Source organism: Nyctereutes procyonoides, unplaced genomic scaffold (assembly GCF_905146905.1).
Source record: "Nyctereutes procyonoides isolate TBG_1078 unplaced genomic scaffold, NYPRO_anot_genome, whole genome shotgun sequence".
Classification (NCBI taxonomy): Eukaryota; Metazoa; Chordata; class Mammalia; order Carnivora; family Canidae; genus Nyctereutes; species Nyctereutes procyonoides.
In genome coordinates this window covers 5,633,225-5,648,671 of record NW_026575024.1, presented here as the reverse complement: position 1 = coordinate 5,648,671, position 15,447 = coordinate 5,633,225, and the positions used below count along the sequence as shown (strand labels likewise).

Here is a 15,447-nt window from a genome sequence, read left to right as displayed (position 1 = left end):
AGTCATCTTTGAGAGACCAGGTGAGAGGGAAGCCATGGGGGCCTGGACTGGAGGGGATCTGTCCCCCTCCGTCTCTCAGGCATAGAACACGGCTCACAGATGGGGGAGAAGGGAGCTGGAAACTAGTAAAAGGAAGCCCGGCCCCGGGCAGCCCGGGTGGCTCAGTGGTTTAGCACCTGCCTTTGGCCCAGGCTGTGATCCTGGAGTCCGGGGATCGAGTCCCGCGTCAGGCTCCCTGCATGGAGCCTGCTTCTCCCTCCTCCTGTGTCTCTGCCTCTCTCTCTCTCTCTCTCTCTCTGTCTCTGTCTCTCAAGAATAAATAAATAAAATCTTAAAAAAAGAAAGCCCAGCCCTGCCCCCAAGACTCTGACATATCAGGAGCTTTAAAAGCACCCCCCCACCCCGCCCCGCCATCCCACCCCCGGTGATTCTAACCCACAGCCGCGGGTGAGAACCAGAGCTTGACCAGAGCTTGGGAATCTCAGGCGAGGAAATCGGTACAAGTGAGAAGCTCCATGGTGCCGCCATGGCCGAGAACGTGAGCCCTGGAATCCCAGAGACCCGAGGACAAGATCCAGCTCTGCCACTTTCCAGCCACGTGACCTCAGGCAAGTTACTCCCTCTCCCTGAGCCAGCCTCCACACCTGGAAAACGGGGACAAGTCTTGCCAGGATCCTTTCCAAGGCACATAGGGAAGCTGAAGGGCTCGGCACAGTCACATCCAGAGAGCACCAAATGACGACAAGCCTAGAACACAGTGGCGGGGGGGGGGGGGGGGTCCTGCTGTGTGACCGTGTCCCTCTGCCCAGACATGCTCCCAGTGCTGAAAGTCAGAAAAAGTCCAAGTCTCGCTACCAAGTCCTCAACTTGCACTTAACACGAGGGAGACAGGGGCCACTGACCTGCGCCCTGGAGCCGTCCTGGCTCTCCCAGTAGATCTCTGCTCCCAGCACCCACGCCCCTTCTCCCCTGCTTCCAAGGGTGCAGATCATGAGGGCATCCCCTGGGAGCTTGTCAGGAATGCAGAAGCTCAGGCCCCTCCCCCCCACCCCTGCAAAAGGAGGACTCAACCTTTTCACCAGAACTATCAATCTTTTCACCAGATCCCCAGGAGCCTTGTCACTAAAGTGTTTAAGGACAAGGATGCTGCTGGGCATCCTCGAGAGGAAGAGATAAGAGCTGTGGCAGGTGTGAGTGTTCTGGGGGGGCCGGGAGGTCCCGGGGAGGGCCACTGGGGGTGACACAGCCCCACTTGGCAGCAAAGGGGCACATGCTTGCCTCCTCCCTCTCCTGGCCTCCAGCTGCCTTGGCAAACAGCCCTTGGCCCCCACTCCAGCCCGTCACAGGGACAGCTCCTTCTTCTTCAGTGACTCAGGCTGCGGCTGATCCAACCGTGGCCCCAGAGACCACTCTGAGGTCACCCTCCTGGCAACCAAAGTCCGACGCTGACCGAGGGCCATTTTTCTTCCAGCTGCCCACATCCCCTCGACCTTGGCAGTGACTGACAGCCTTTGAGCAGGTTCTGCTGCCCTGTAGGCCTGTCCACTTTCCATGAATGAAACTGGTTAACTAACGCAACTAGGCCCGAGCTGGTCCAGCTGGAGGCTCGGGGTTCAGAAAAGGAGGGAAGCCTCTGCTCCCTCGCCCCCCCACCGCCTGCTCCCCCGGCAAGGCCACAGAAGCCAAGGCCCCCAGCCCCACTCGTCCCACAGCCTGCCAAGGGCGGCTCCGGCGGCCTCTCCAGCTGTCCGGGGCCACGCGGTGAGCAGGGCCCGAGGGCTGTGGAAGGCCTCCAGCTCTGCTCATTATCGGAATTTAATCTGGATTCCGAGAGATCAAGAGGACTTGGTGGAAAGTGGCTGCCACAAGGGGAGAGATGCTGAGGCTAACCCAAAGCCAGCTAATCCCCGGCACCCCAGAGCCTTCCTGGAGCTCAGGCATGAGGCTCGCCAGAGAGCCAGATGTCCCAGCTCCACACAGCTGGGCGGCTGGCAGCAGCAAGGGCCCAGACCCCTCAGCAGAGGGAGCAGGCTGGCCGCACAGCAGGGTAGTGGGGACAGGGTCTGGGATCCTCTGCGGATCGGCCTGAAGAAGATGCATGTCCCCTCCACCGCCCCCCGCCCCGAGTTGGGGAAATGCAAACAAGGGCCCCACTGCCAGAAAAGTTTAGGCCTTCATCCCCACCGGAGACTGCAACACAAAGACATTCAGCAGAGATGGGGGAAAGCACTGCTGCAGCCAAAACCTGGAGCCCCCCCACCCCCATTTTCCTTAGAAGGTTTCTGCATTCCCTGTGATGATGGTGATCACGGTGAAGAAGATGGTGGGGGGAGGGTGATGGTGGTGATGGTGACAGTGGTGGTGATGGTAGTGTTGGTGTGGTGATGGTGAAGATGAAGATGATGGTGAATGTGGTGATGGTGATGGAGGTGGTGACTATGGTGGTGGTGGTGGTGGTGGCCGTGACTATGGTGGTGGTGGTGGTGACAGTGGTGACACTAGTAACAGTGAACCGTTACTGAACACTTACTATGTTCTAAGTAAGCATGTTAACCCATTTTATCCTCACCACAGCCCTGGGAGGTAGATGCAGTTATTATCCCTTTGTACAGAGGAGGAAACTGAGGCTCCAAGGGTCACGTGGTGTCAGGATTTGAATCCATGCTCTTAATAGCCAGGCTATCCCACCTGGGGAATTTATACATCTGAATCATTTTGCTTCTGGACTAAAAAACAAAACAACCCACCCAGAAAAAGAACATAAATAATTTTTAAAAATTGTTTGACCTTTTAATTTCTGGAGAACAAAGGCCTTGCCTCTTTCTTTCGGGTATAAAAAGGAAATTCAGAAATCTAAAGACAGCAGCCCCTTCCTCGCCCCCTGCTCCCTGCCTCTTTTATATGTGGCTCCTGCCATGTTATCTCCTCTGCCTGAACATGAGCTGGAGGGTTGGGGCGTGGGTCCGGTTACTTCCGCTGGTGCACAGCACATGGCAGGTACTCAAACATTTGCCAACAATGGACCTGGTCTCCCAGCAAGCCAAATGCCCCCAGAGTCAGGAACCCAAAGCAAGGCTCACAGCCCCAGAGATGGCCTGTGGCCAAGCTGCTCCCTGGGGACATCCTATTAATTATGCCCACCTTGGCCACCTGCCAGGAGCTGCCGACAGCCGCCCCGCCCATCCTTCTCCCAACCACAGTGACTCAGGCCTTCTCCCTCCCAAGAGCCTCCGGATCCACCCCATGGAACTAAGACAGGGGGCAGCAACCTTAAACCATGATGAGACAGGTGCCCACGATGCCAGCAGGTTGACACAGGCAGAAAGACGAGCAGCTGATGGCAGCCCAGTGGGGAAGCCAAGGCTTGAGTTTCATTAAGCAAGGACTCAGTAGCTCACCGCATCTGGGCACCATCATGTCCCGCTGTCCTCCCTATGACCCGTGCTTGTCCCCACCTTAGGACCACGGCCTTTGCAGTTCCCCTGACACTCTCCCTGTTCTAGCCCACGCCCCATTGCCAGATCCTTCTGGTCACTCAAACATCCCCAGCTCAACAAGGCCATCGATGACCAATCGCTTTATGAGGCCAGCTGGTCTCCTGGCTTCCTGCCCATCTTCTTCACCCCCTGTTCTGGGTTGGATCGTATCCCCTAAAAAGACAGGCTCAAGTCCCACCCCTGATACCTGTAAATGTGACCTGATTTGGAAAGAAGGTCTTTGCAGATTAACTGAACGGGTGAAGGAAGATGAGGTCTTCCAATGCAAGGGAGAAGTTCATGTGAAAGTGCAGGGCCACGAGGCAAGAGCAGAGAATGGACCCATGTGGCCGGAAGCCAAGAGCACCGATAACGGATGGCCGCCCCCGGGAGCTGCAAGAGGCAGGAAGGACCCCCACCCCCCACCCCTCAAAGCTTTCAGAGGCAGCACTGCCCTGCCAACACCTGGACTTCAGACTCCTGGCCTCCAGGACCAGGGGAGGGCACAGCTCTATTGTTTTCAGCCACACACCTCGTGGCACTTGGTTAGGGCAGCCCCAGAAAGTGAGATCACTCCTCAGCCACCGTCTTAGATGAGGCCCCCCCTTCATGACCCGCGCTTGCTCCTCCCCACAGCCCAGTTCCCCAGCCAGCGCTGGCACGTGGGTGCTCAGGGTGGTGAGGTACACACATCGCCAGGATCGCGCGTCTCTCCCCTGATGCAGTGGCCTCTGTCCCCCACAGAGGAGGTCCCGTGCCTGTCCCGCCAGGCTGGCCTGACTCAGTCTCTGGTGTTGTCCCCAGCGCAGGGACCCCTCACGAGAAGTGGCGGCAGCCCAGCCAACCCCAGCGACCAGTGGCCAGTCAGGGCAAACACATTCCTGCGTGGGAACTTGGAGAGGGCCGTGCAGGTGACACCAGCCAACCCTGCAGCTCTGTTCCGCCAAACCCACAGACCCACTCGGAGCAGCCACATTCCTGAGGCTAAGCCTCTTGATGGAGACTTCTGAGGCAGGTGTGGGAGCCTGCCAGGGGGGTGGGGAGCCAGCAGGGCTCGGGGTGTGCACAGCGGGCCAATGGAGTGCTATTGACGGATTGCCTCTGGGCACCTGCCTCGCCTCCAATGAATCAGCCTTCAGGAGAAAAGTCAAACATATGTTTTTGTTCAGGATTCCGGGGGGATCTATCAGAGCACAGAGCCAACATGTGTCACACCCCAAGAAGGAACTCGATGCTTCTTCCTACCATTGGGTCTGGGGGCCAAGGCACAGATGCCAGGGTGCACTGGGGCATCCGAGTGCCTACGGTAAGATTCGGAGGTGACTGCCACGACCCTGTGTCACTCCCGGCCCCCGACACCACACCCTCCTTCCCGGTACCCTCTCCTCCAGGAGGGTCTGCTGCTCCCCCCTCTCTGTAGGGGGAGTAGGGCAGCGCATTCGAGTGGCGGCTCTGAAATGCAAACCCAGCTGGTGCTAAGATACCATTTGTTGCCCATCAGACTGACAAAGACCAAAACAGTTTGATAAGAGAGGATGTCGTGAGCACGCGGGGCATCGGCCTCTCTTAGGTTATGGGTATAAACGGACCTAACCTCCAAGCACAGCCGTTCAGCGAAATCCATCAGTGGCCAACACGTGCACCCTCTGTCCCCACGATTCCATTTCCAGCGCTGTATGTGACAGACACGCAGCAGTGTGACGTAATGACAAAACCAACGGGCCGCCGCCTGCAACACAGAGACACGGGGGACCCACCGGGCACACGCGGGGAACTGGCTGCGGCCCGCCTCTCGGGGAATGCGTGGCAGCTCAAGGACAAAGGATGTTCTCTGTGAACCAACACGGGGTCGCCCAGGCTCACTGTCAAGTGCTCACAGCAAGATGCAGGAGGGAGGATGTGACGAGATGCCACCTGCAAAACTACACACGCGCACAGACGTTCGCCGATTTGAGGAACCCCGAGGACTGGGGTGGGGGGAGGCTGCAGGGGATGGGGCTCGGAGCCCAGAGCCCGTCTTATGCAACAATATCTTGTAAAACACATAGTTCCTGTAGGACTTTCTCAAGTCCTAATTCGGCCGCTTTCTCTCTGGACGGTGGTGACAGGCGGATGACACACCTGTGCTTTGAGCTCTTAACTCTCCCGCGTCACAGATGAGTGCCACCCCCCAGGGCTACTGGGAATACGAAAGCAGCTCACAGCTGCAAACGCTCAGAAAGTGGGGCTTGGTGGTCTTAGTATTTAAGACCACCCCTGACACGGTGGCACTCGTGAAGGAGGTGGTGACCGCTCCTCTGTCCCCAGGGCGGGAACGGGTCCCCATCCCGGCTGCCAATGCGAGGACTGTCCCTCAGGAGGCGCCCACAGCACCTCCTGGCCATGAGTTATGGAGCAATGGCATCGGGCGATGACACGAGCCGCCCCTGGGCAGCACCGCCGGGAACACAGCCGCGTCTGGAATGCACGATGCTCGCTCGATGCTCCAGCCCATCCAGCTGGGGGGTCAGCTCCCCTGGCCTCTCGGGAGACCTCGACACTAAAGGGTCTCAAGACAGTAAAGTCTTTCAACACAGGATCTGGGTTCCTGGCCTTATGCTTCTTAGAAAGCCGAGTTCGTTCTCTCTCTCTCTCTCTCTCTCTCTCTCTCTCCCCCGGGGTTGGGAGTTTTAATCCCATTTTATCACCAATGGCCGCCTTCACTGGTTGCCTGACATCATGTTTGGAAGCGAGCAATTGGTAAGAGGCAGACCCTCCACCAAGAAATGTTTCTTCCTCTTCCCTCTCCCCATCTCCCCATGGCCCTGAACACACGCAGACTCAGACCCCCCATAAATACCCACACAGGCTCGCCTGGCTGGCTGTCCCCTTTTCTAACTCAGTTTCCTGATGGGGAGAGTCTTAAGAAATAGTGACCTATGCCATCAACGTTCTTGAACACATAGGTTCGGTGTAGGGCCTGGCCCGTGGTCGGTGACCATGACAGAAGCAGCCCTGACCGCCCCTGCCCAGCCCAGCCCCGTCCTCTGGCCATCGGCCCCTTCCTCCTCTGCAGCCGAGGGCAGCTCAGCATGCCTCCCAGGCACCCGGCACGGTACCCACCTGCCCAAGTGCTCCTGCAGCACCTGGTAAACGCTGATCCGGAACGTCTCGTTGTCGAAGCGCTCCCGAATGTAGTCCTTATAGATCCGGAATTCGGCTGCGGTCACAGCTTCCCCCTCTGGGATCTTGGAGAGATCGAACCGGAACTCCCGGTGGTGGTAACGTGGATAGAAGAACTCTTTGTCATGCTCCACTAGAAAGGGGAAGAAGACACAGCGACACCAGGAGCTCATTAGTAACTGCCTTTTAGGGCCCTGGCTCAGAGTCAAGCCCACGGCCACAGGTCCCTAGTGCAAGCTGCCCCTTTCCTTGCTGCCCCCACTGCAGCCTGGACAGTCATGGCCTCAGACCCTGTGGTCACCTTGACATCGAGAGGAGTGACTCTGTATCAGCCCACTGGGAAGAGTGGGGCACTGACCAAGCCATCCCGGAGCCCCTAGGCAGACCCGGGTTAGTGGGTGCACAGGCCTGGGTCAAATCCAGGGTCAGCCACCAACTAGCTGAGAGGTAATCTCCCTGGACCTCCATTTCCTCATCTAAATATGAAGATATTGGGGCACTTGGGTGGCTCAGTCAGCTAAGTGTTAGCCCTCAGCTCAGGTCATGGTCTCCAGGTCCTGGGATCGAGTCCCCATTCAGGGTCCCTGTGCAGTGGGGAGCCTGCTTTTCCCTCTACCTCTGCCTCTCTCCCAGCTCATGCTCTCTCGCTCTCTCTCAAATAAATAAACATCTTTTTAAGAAATAAAAATAAAAATGAGGATAATAATCCTGCATGGGTTATGGGGAGAGCTAAGTAACCTAACTCACATCAGCAGCTTAGCGTCTGGTGGGGCTCGACAACTGGGAGCTATTAGGAGTGTAGACAGACCTCACTCTGCCTATCAGGGGGTCCCCGGGGCCCAATGATGCTCAGCCCTGGCTGCATGTAGGAATCGCCGTGGGGGCTTTAAAAAAGTAGCAACGCCCTGTCCCAGTGGTGAGCTGGTAAATATTTAGTAAGCGGCTCTCTGGGACCTGGTCTGTAGCATTTGCCAATTTCCATCTTGGCAGATTTCAAGCTACTGATGTGAAATCACTGACGATGGAGGTGGGAGTCTACCACGGGGGGGCTCTAGCTCACGGCTGTGCTCACCCCCCCTCTCAACCGACTGACTCAGTACCTTTGGGGAGGGGGCCCAGAGACCTCTACTCCTTAAAGCAGCCCAGATGTTTCTAACAGCCAGCGGGGTTTACAACCACAGCCTTAGACTAAAAGCAGAAAAAGGACTGAATGGCAAGGTTGGGGGATGTGGCTTTTGACAGTGACTTCTGGAAAAAATAAGCCCTTCACCTTTATACTAGCAATGACTAAGAGATTATGCCCATTTCGTCGATAATAAATGTCGAAATGGACATAAGCCCAAAAAGAGTGTTCCTGGGAGGGGGCCTGTGGTTCCCAAGGCTCATGCATCCACTGGTCCAAACTGGAGCCGTCACGTTCCGGAGAGAAGCAGAATGGCCAAGTTCAGGCAGGTGTGTGGCATCTGCAGATACCTTTCTTCTCCTAGGAGACAAAGCCCCATCTCTGCTTCCTGCCTGGGGATGGAGGGAGACCAGAGACACAGGGAAAACAGTGGGAACAGCGTTGCTGGAAGAGAGGAGAAACCCGCTCAGCTTCAGTTCCAGCTTCGGCTCAATGAGCCCTGGAGGCTCTCAGGCCGGGTCAGGGTTGCCAGAGCTGCAAGCAGGACATGAACGTCTTTGAGGAAAAAGGGTTCCCAACACTGGCAGCTCCAAGGCCCCTCCTACAGGCCGTCATTTAAAAAAAAAAAAAAAAAAAGGCTGTTTTAAACCTTAATAATAGTTCCAAAAGATACTGGGATGAGGGCAGTGGTGTTGACAAGTTATCCACTCATCAGGCTGTTCCCTGCTGGGCAGAGAGGGGGCAGGTGAAGTCCTCAAGGCCAGGGGACTCTGGCCGGGCACAGGAGAGACCTTGCCTCTGCAGAGATCTCAGGAGGGTGACCTCTGACCTTCAGCTGCTGGAATCTTAGGGCCCTAGGAATGACCTCTTCAGAAACCGTCCTGTGGTCCCTGCAGACACCACCTGTCCTCCTCACTTGCTCTGTGCTCAACACCCACACAGAGCACTTGCCTTCTGACCCAGTCTAAGAGAAAGGCTGAGCTGGGGACAAAGAATGCTGATAGGGGCGTCACCCATGCCCCCACTTTGATTTATGCAGAAGGCAGGGAGGAAGGCATCTTTGTGACCGTCTCTAGGAAGTGCAGCCCACTGGGGATCAAGCAAGCCTCAGGAGGGGACCTCAGAGTGAGGGGGCACAGCAAACAGCCTTGACTCTGTCACTGTGGAAATGCCTGAAGCCAGTCCTCTGTCATCCTTCTAGCTCATTCAACCTTCGGGTCACCCTAGGAGGGGAACGCAATGCCATTCGTAGGGGATGCACCTGAGACCCGAGAACCCAAGAGGTGTTGAGTGGCCTGCCCAGGGCCAAAGAGCTGGGACTCAAATCCAGGCCCCACCAACCCCTAGCCACTTAGCAACTCAATGGCTGAGCCAACAGCTCTGCAAGAGCAGCTCCTCTGCTTGTTGTCAGAACATTCTCATTGCGTGCGGGACAGCATGCATCCGGTGCGCACACAAACTGCATGCGTGCGGGTCTGCACATCGTCAAAGCGAACCTACCATGGAGCCTCCTCCTGGGTCAAGAACCAGAACATCGCCAGGCCCTCTCATCTCTTCCCCCAACTTCTCAAGCCTCTGGTTTTGCTTGTTTTAGAATATCATAAACAGGAAATAGTACGGCACGTATTCTTTTGCACTTGGCTTCTTTTACTCAACAGTGTTTGTGTGGTTCCTCCGCATTCCTGTGGCTGCTCATCCATCCTTGCTGCTGTCTAATATTCCACACTTGGATTACCCCACAATCCACACGTCCATTATACAGCTGGTGGGCATTCGGGTAGTTTGCATTTGGGGGCTTTCAGAGCAGCACGGCTCTGAGCATTCTGGTACCCGTGTTCCCTGCATCTTGGAGAATGTGGCTAGGCACCCAGAGGTGGCATTGTGTGTGTTCACGTCAGGTCACACTGCCAAGTTCTCCCCACATACCGCCCTGGGGGTTTTTTTTAGAGTGTGCCAGGAGGATCCCAATGGAGAAATACAAGTCTGTCCTATTAAGGAGAGGGGCACAATCTGGGGACCCTCCAAGTGCTTTTCTGAAGTGGACTGGGTGAGGACAGTAAGACAGCAACCCCTGGAGTATGGCCCTGCACCCCAGCGAGCAGCCGGTGTGCACCCATGCAACAGGCCCCACTTGCGCTCCCTCAATAAGTGAGCTTCCCATGAACACCCCAGAGCTGCCCCCCAGCCCCACCACCCTACCCAATCTGAGGTCGCCAAAGACCATCTCATAACCAAATGGAAAGGTTATTTTATGGCCACCATCTTGCCAGACTTCCAGGTAGCAGCATGCAACACTTGGTTCTTCCGGCCTTCGAAAACCTCGTCTTCCTGTGGCTTCCTGTACTGTGTGAACTGCTAGTTTCTCCCCGTTTAAGTCCCACAGAGCAGTGGAGTAACAGGGGAGCATTCCACAGGCCACCCCCCTGATATGGGTGGGGTGCTGATAGATCACACAAATAAAGTCACCATTTCCAACCATCTGCCTCTGCCCTCCCCCAGAGAATGGGGGTGCAGAACCCCCAGTTTACAGCGAAGAGGGCTGAAGAACCCAGAAGTACAAAGAAGCTGGTTCACGGAGCACCTGCTCTCTGTTGGGTCCCGCTCTGGGCACTCTCAGCCATCATCTGGCAGAGCCCGGTGAGGCGGGATTGATCCCCATTTCACAGATGAGGAGCCTGAGGCTCAGGGACGCAGGTGACCTGCCCAAGGTCACACGTTAAGTGAGTGGCTGGGCTCTGCAGCTTACACTCTTGACCTTTACACTTTCTGGAGCCAGGTGCGCTCTTGGTGTGGTCTCGGCCAAGTTGGTTGCCCTCTCATGCCTCCCCTCGCCCCAGGATGATACTGGCCCTTTCTCACCGAGCTGTACAGAGTCGGCCCTTACGGCACTGTACGTTCATGTTTGCCTTTGTCTCGGGGCCTCTCAAACAATGAGGCGGGAGGATGACAAGCAGTGCAGAAACCTCATGCGCCAGTGGGTATTTGCATAGTTGGGCTATGACAACTGTATTTGAAAAATACCACAGTCAGACCAAACAATAAAGAAATGTTTGAATGAGCACGACATTAACACAGGTGCAACCACTGAAGTCACACCCAGTGAGGAAAGAAAACACTGATACATAATCACAGAAATCAATCTGTTCCTGCAGGTGTGTATATGCATAAGATTAAATGTATCTTAACTGTTAGGACAGTTAAGGGATCAGGGTTATGAGGTTTCTTTCGCTACCAGGACCTACGCAGAGAGTGGCCAGCTAAATTTCTCGCAAACCTTTCTGGGCTCTCTGGAACAGGCTTCTTCTGTAGGAATCGCCTTCATTAATTATTTTAAGACAATGAGCAGAAACGAACCGCGTCGGCCTCCTGCTCTTCCTGAAACCACATCATCGCGGGTTCTAAAAATAATTCTGTAATTTATCAAAAGACAGAAGAGTCATTTTTTTAAAAAGAGCAGTTCGTGATCCGAAGCCCAAAGCAAAGTCCCACTCTCACGTCTCCGAGGCTTCCACTCTCTCCAGAAGCCTCTCCACGGCATGGAATCCGCATCGTTTCAAGGTCAGGGGTCAGGACGGTTCAACGGTCACCAGAAAGTAGACAGAAGCAGGTACTTTTAGGGAGAGAACACAGCTTTACGCTTCCTTCATATGCTACCATACTTGATTACCCAAGACTCGGGTTTTTAAATCACTGTCTAGAGCTGATATATCCCTTTGTCCATAAAGAGAAGCTTTCTCAAGGCGATCCAGACCCTAGGAATCCAGCTCTTTCTGCACCGCCCTTAACATTCCAGCACCCCACCGGCTAAGCAAGCTCACAGGCATTAACGAAGACTTTCATCTTCGAAAGATTAAAAGAGCCCAAATCCCTGAGACCAAAAGATAAGTCCCAAGAAAATGGATTCCGGAAAACACCATCCTGACTGACAGCAACCAGCCCCCCAAAGCCCAATTCTAGCGTCCTCTTACAAAAGCCTGGAATAACCCCAAAGCAGGTCCTCGGAGGGGTAATTCTGGGATGGAGAGTGTTCCATAAAGGGTAGAGGCAGGTGGGAACCAGAAGCCGCCTACCAGGGTGTCCCTCTCATGACCCTAAGCCTGCTCCTCTGTGTCGCCCAGAGGTGTTTTGCCTCCTCTCAGCATTTGGGCTCGTCTTCCCACCGACGTTACACAAAATGCACAAGCATACCTCTCACTAAGTTAGTGTCCTCGGAACAAAGGGGTCATGGCAACCGAATGCAACTTGCCGTGTAGACTTGTAAAGGGCAGCATGTATTTATATAGTACCTGAGCACAGGGTGGACACCATAAAATTAGGCATATGAACTTCCCAGCATATTTATACTTACATCCATACATAAAAATACACCCCAGAATACAATAAATTCTTACAAGTGCAAGAACACAGACCCAGGAGGTATCCTATTTCTCCTCCATAGGTTCTTTTGCGCCAGGGCCCAGCCCGCCCCGGTGGGCAAAGTGGCTGTAGTACAGCTCAGTTGATGTCACAAGTGGGTGCTGTGACCGTACCATGTCTTTCTCTTGGAAAGCCTCATGGGGCTCCCCCGGTCAAGCCCTGTGGTCCCAAGGAGCTGCCATCATGTCCCTTGACCCCTTTCTGCGGAGTTGCGGGAACAAGCCCCAAACGGGGCCAAACATGGGATTTTATTTTACTGGACCTTGGTGGGAAAGAGTCTGTTTGTTTTCTCTGCCCTGAACTCTAAGGGTATAAGTCGGCCCTGTGGGCAGCCACGCACCACTGCTGTGCTTCTAGAGAAAGCAGGTGTGTGGGAAAGAAGATGCCAGGCGGAGGGGAGCAGACATCAGCCTTTAGGAGAGAAGCCGTTCAGGTTTGATCCTCTGGGCCGGTGATCCCCATCCTTCCTAAAGTTTGGGGTTTCAATTCTTCCCAACTGTGAGTCATGGGGGGACCCCTCAAACAAGTCCCCTTTATGCTAGCTGGCATCAGGTTTTGCAGTTTGACAGTTTGCAACCTACCCCTTGCAACCAAAGCAGTCCTGAACAAAATAATCATGAGCCCAGTTATACTATCCCACACCCGGAAATGGAACCCAGGTAATAGCGGTTCTTTCCAGGTGACCACTTGCCACGAAAGCTGCGTTCTTCAGATCTGGATAATTTCCAAACACAAGATGACCCCCCGATCTGGCTCTGCAGGAGCACGAGCAATGGCTGACCCCATCGTGAACCCCCAGTGCCCAGCACAGCCTGACACACAGTAGGGCTCCATGTCTATTGGATTGAATATATTATTCTTTGTGTAATTCCCTTCTAGTCTTTAAATAACATACATACTGTAAAGCGTACAGATCGTAAGTGTTCACAAAGCTCGATTAACTTTCTCAATCCAAACACACCCAGAGCTGGAAATGGTACATTCATTCCTAGAACTGAAGATCTCTCCACAAGGCCCCTCTCGAACACAGGCCCCACCTCCCCAAAGGTGACCAGCATCCCAGCACCCTGACCCCACAGACCCAGTCCACCTGCTGGGTGCTAACCTCCTGTGTCTGCTTCCGTCACTCAATCTCCCCCTGTGCAGTTGCGTGAAGAGGTGGATCATCCATTTCTAACTGCTGCATAGAACCCTGCTGCATGAATAGGCCACAATCTATTCTTGGATGGGCCTCTGGGCCGTTTCCAGCCTGGGGCTGTTATAAACTGTGCTATGAGGAACGTCCTGAGCATGCCTTTGGGCGAACATGTTTCTATTGGGTGGACACTCTGAAGCAGGACTGCTGGTCACAGGGCGGGAGTGTGCTCGTCTGTAGTGTACGCATCTGTTTCCATGTCAAGCATTTGATGGTAACGGGGAATGGGGCCAAATGAGACACAGTCCCTAAAGGAACAGTTCATTCTAGTTTATTTTAGTAAACCTCAGTGCGTCTGTTTAGGTAGGAGGGAGTTCTTCATGGGGAAGATGTTGGATGCAGGCCTGAGGAAGGATGGAGGTTGCCCAGCCCCAGAGAAAAGGCAGAGGAAACAGACCGGCCCGAAGAGCTCCAGTTACAAACCTTTTTCATGAGGATGAGGCTCTGGGAATCAAGTGAGCCAAGCAGAGTCCACAATATAACCAGAAGCTAGAACTGAGCTTTCAAGGACCCTTGACGGCTTAAGATCCCGTATCCCAGAATCACATCCCAGCCTGATTGGACTCTAAAGCCTCCAATACAGGCTTCCCTTCTTTTCTCCATGGATGCAATTCATGCACATGCCAGAACCAGGGGGAGCTGACAAGGCAGCTGTCGGAAGGCGATTTATGTTCCCACTGCTTTGGGGACGTGAGCCTCGATGGTGGCTCTTCGTTCCTTCAAAGATTTACATGGCAAGATGCAGGAGCTTGACAAAGCCGCCAGGGGCATGCCATAGGCTGGGAGCTCTGGAAAAAGGACAAGACGTATCCAACTACTCTACCAGGAAAATGTTCATTTGCTCGGTAACAGGAGGGTTGACACACTCTGCTGCACACTGTTACAGAAGAGAGGACGCTGTCCTGTACCCACAGGGAAGGAATACCCCATAAAAGTCTAAAATGATACATGCCACCAGGAAAATATCTCCGCGTCTCCTCACACCCCACTGTGCTCATTCCACAAGCACTTCCTGACACCCCCCCCCCCCCCGCTGCCACCACCAGCAAGGTGGGAGAGCCCTCCGTCGTCTTGTGAGGGAGAGCGGGGATGAAGACAGATGAGAGCCCAGTTAGATGGCAGCTGTCACCTGCTGACCCCTAAGCTAGCTAATGGCTACTGTGTTTTCAAATCTATTCTTTTTTTTCTTAAAGATTTTATTTATTTATTTGATAGAGAGAGAGAGCAAGCTTGGGTAAGAGGGAGAGGGAAGAGAATCTGAAGCAGACTCCGCACTGAGCACAGAGCCCGACGTGGGGCTCAATCCCACAACCCAGTGAGCATGACCTGAGCTGAAACCAAGAGCCAGACGCTTAACCAACTGAGCCATCCAGGTGCCTCTCAAATCCATTCTTTTTTTTTTTTTTTTTTATTTATGATAGAGAGAGAGAGGCAGAGACATAGGCAGAGGGAGAAGCAGGCTCCATACACCCGGAGCCCGACGTGGGATTCGATCCAGGGTCTCCAGGATCGCGCCCTGGGCCAAAGGCAGGCGCTAAACCGCTGCGCCACCCAGGGATCCCTCTCAATTCCATTCTTAATTGTGGTATAAAATAGACCTAAGATTTACCATCTTAAGCATTTTTTGTGTGTAGTTCGGTTGTGTTAAATACACTTGCGGTGCTGCACAACCAATACCCAGAACTATTTTAATCTTGCAAAAGTGAAACTGTATGCGTCAGACAAGCCCCTCATTGTCCACCCCAAGCCCCGGCACCCACCATTCTATCTTCTGTGTCTATGAATCTGGCTCGTCTAGGGACCTCGTACGAGAGGTCTTTTCGGGCCTGGTATATGTCACTGAGCATCACATCCTCCAGCTTCATCCACGCAGTAGCAGGTGTCAGGATTCCCTTCCTTTTCGGGGCTGAATAGTATTCCATTGTCTTATAGACCATATTTTGTTTATCTGTTTATCTGTCGATGGACACTCCGGTTGCTCCTACCTCTGGTTACTGTAAATAATGCTCCTGTGGACATGGGTAGGCAAATGTCTCCTCCGAGCCCCGCTTTCAATTCTCTTGGGTGGTGGAACT

General features: G+C 54.2%; 1 protein-coding gene across 2 annotated transcripts in view; it reads right to left on the bottom strand.

Moving 5' to 3' along the window:
* BMP7 (bone morphogenetic protein 7) overlaps nucleotides 1-15,447 on the bottom strand; it is a 91,624-nt gene that overhangs the window by 50,570 nt on the left and 25,607 nt on the right. For both annotated transcript variants that reach the window (XM_055346212.1, XM_055346203.1), the window contains exon 2: nucleotides 6,579-6,771. In XM_055346212.1, coding sequence (XP_055202187.1) covers nucleotides 6,579-6,771 — 193 coding nt within the window. The remainder of the gene's footprint in view (nucleotides 1-6,578; nucleotides 6,772-15,447) is intronic.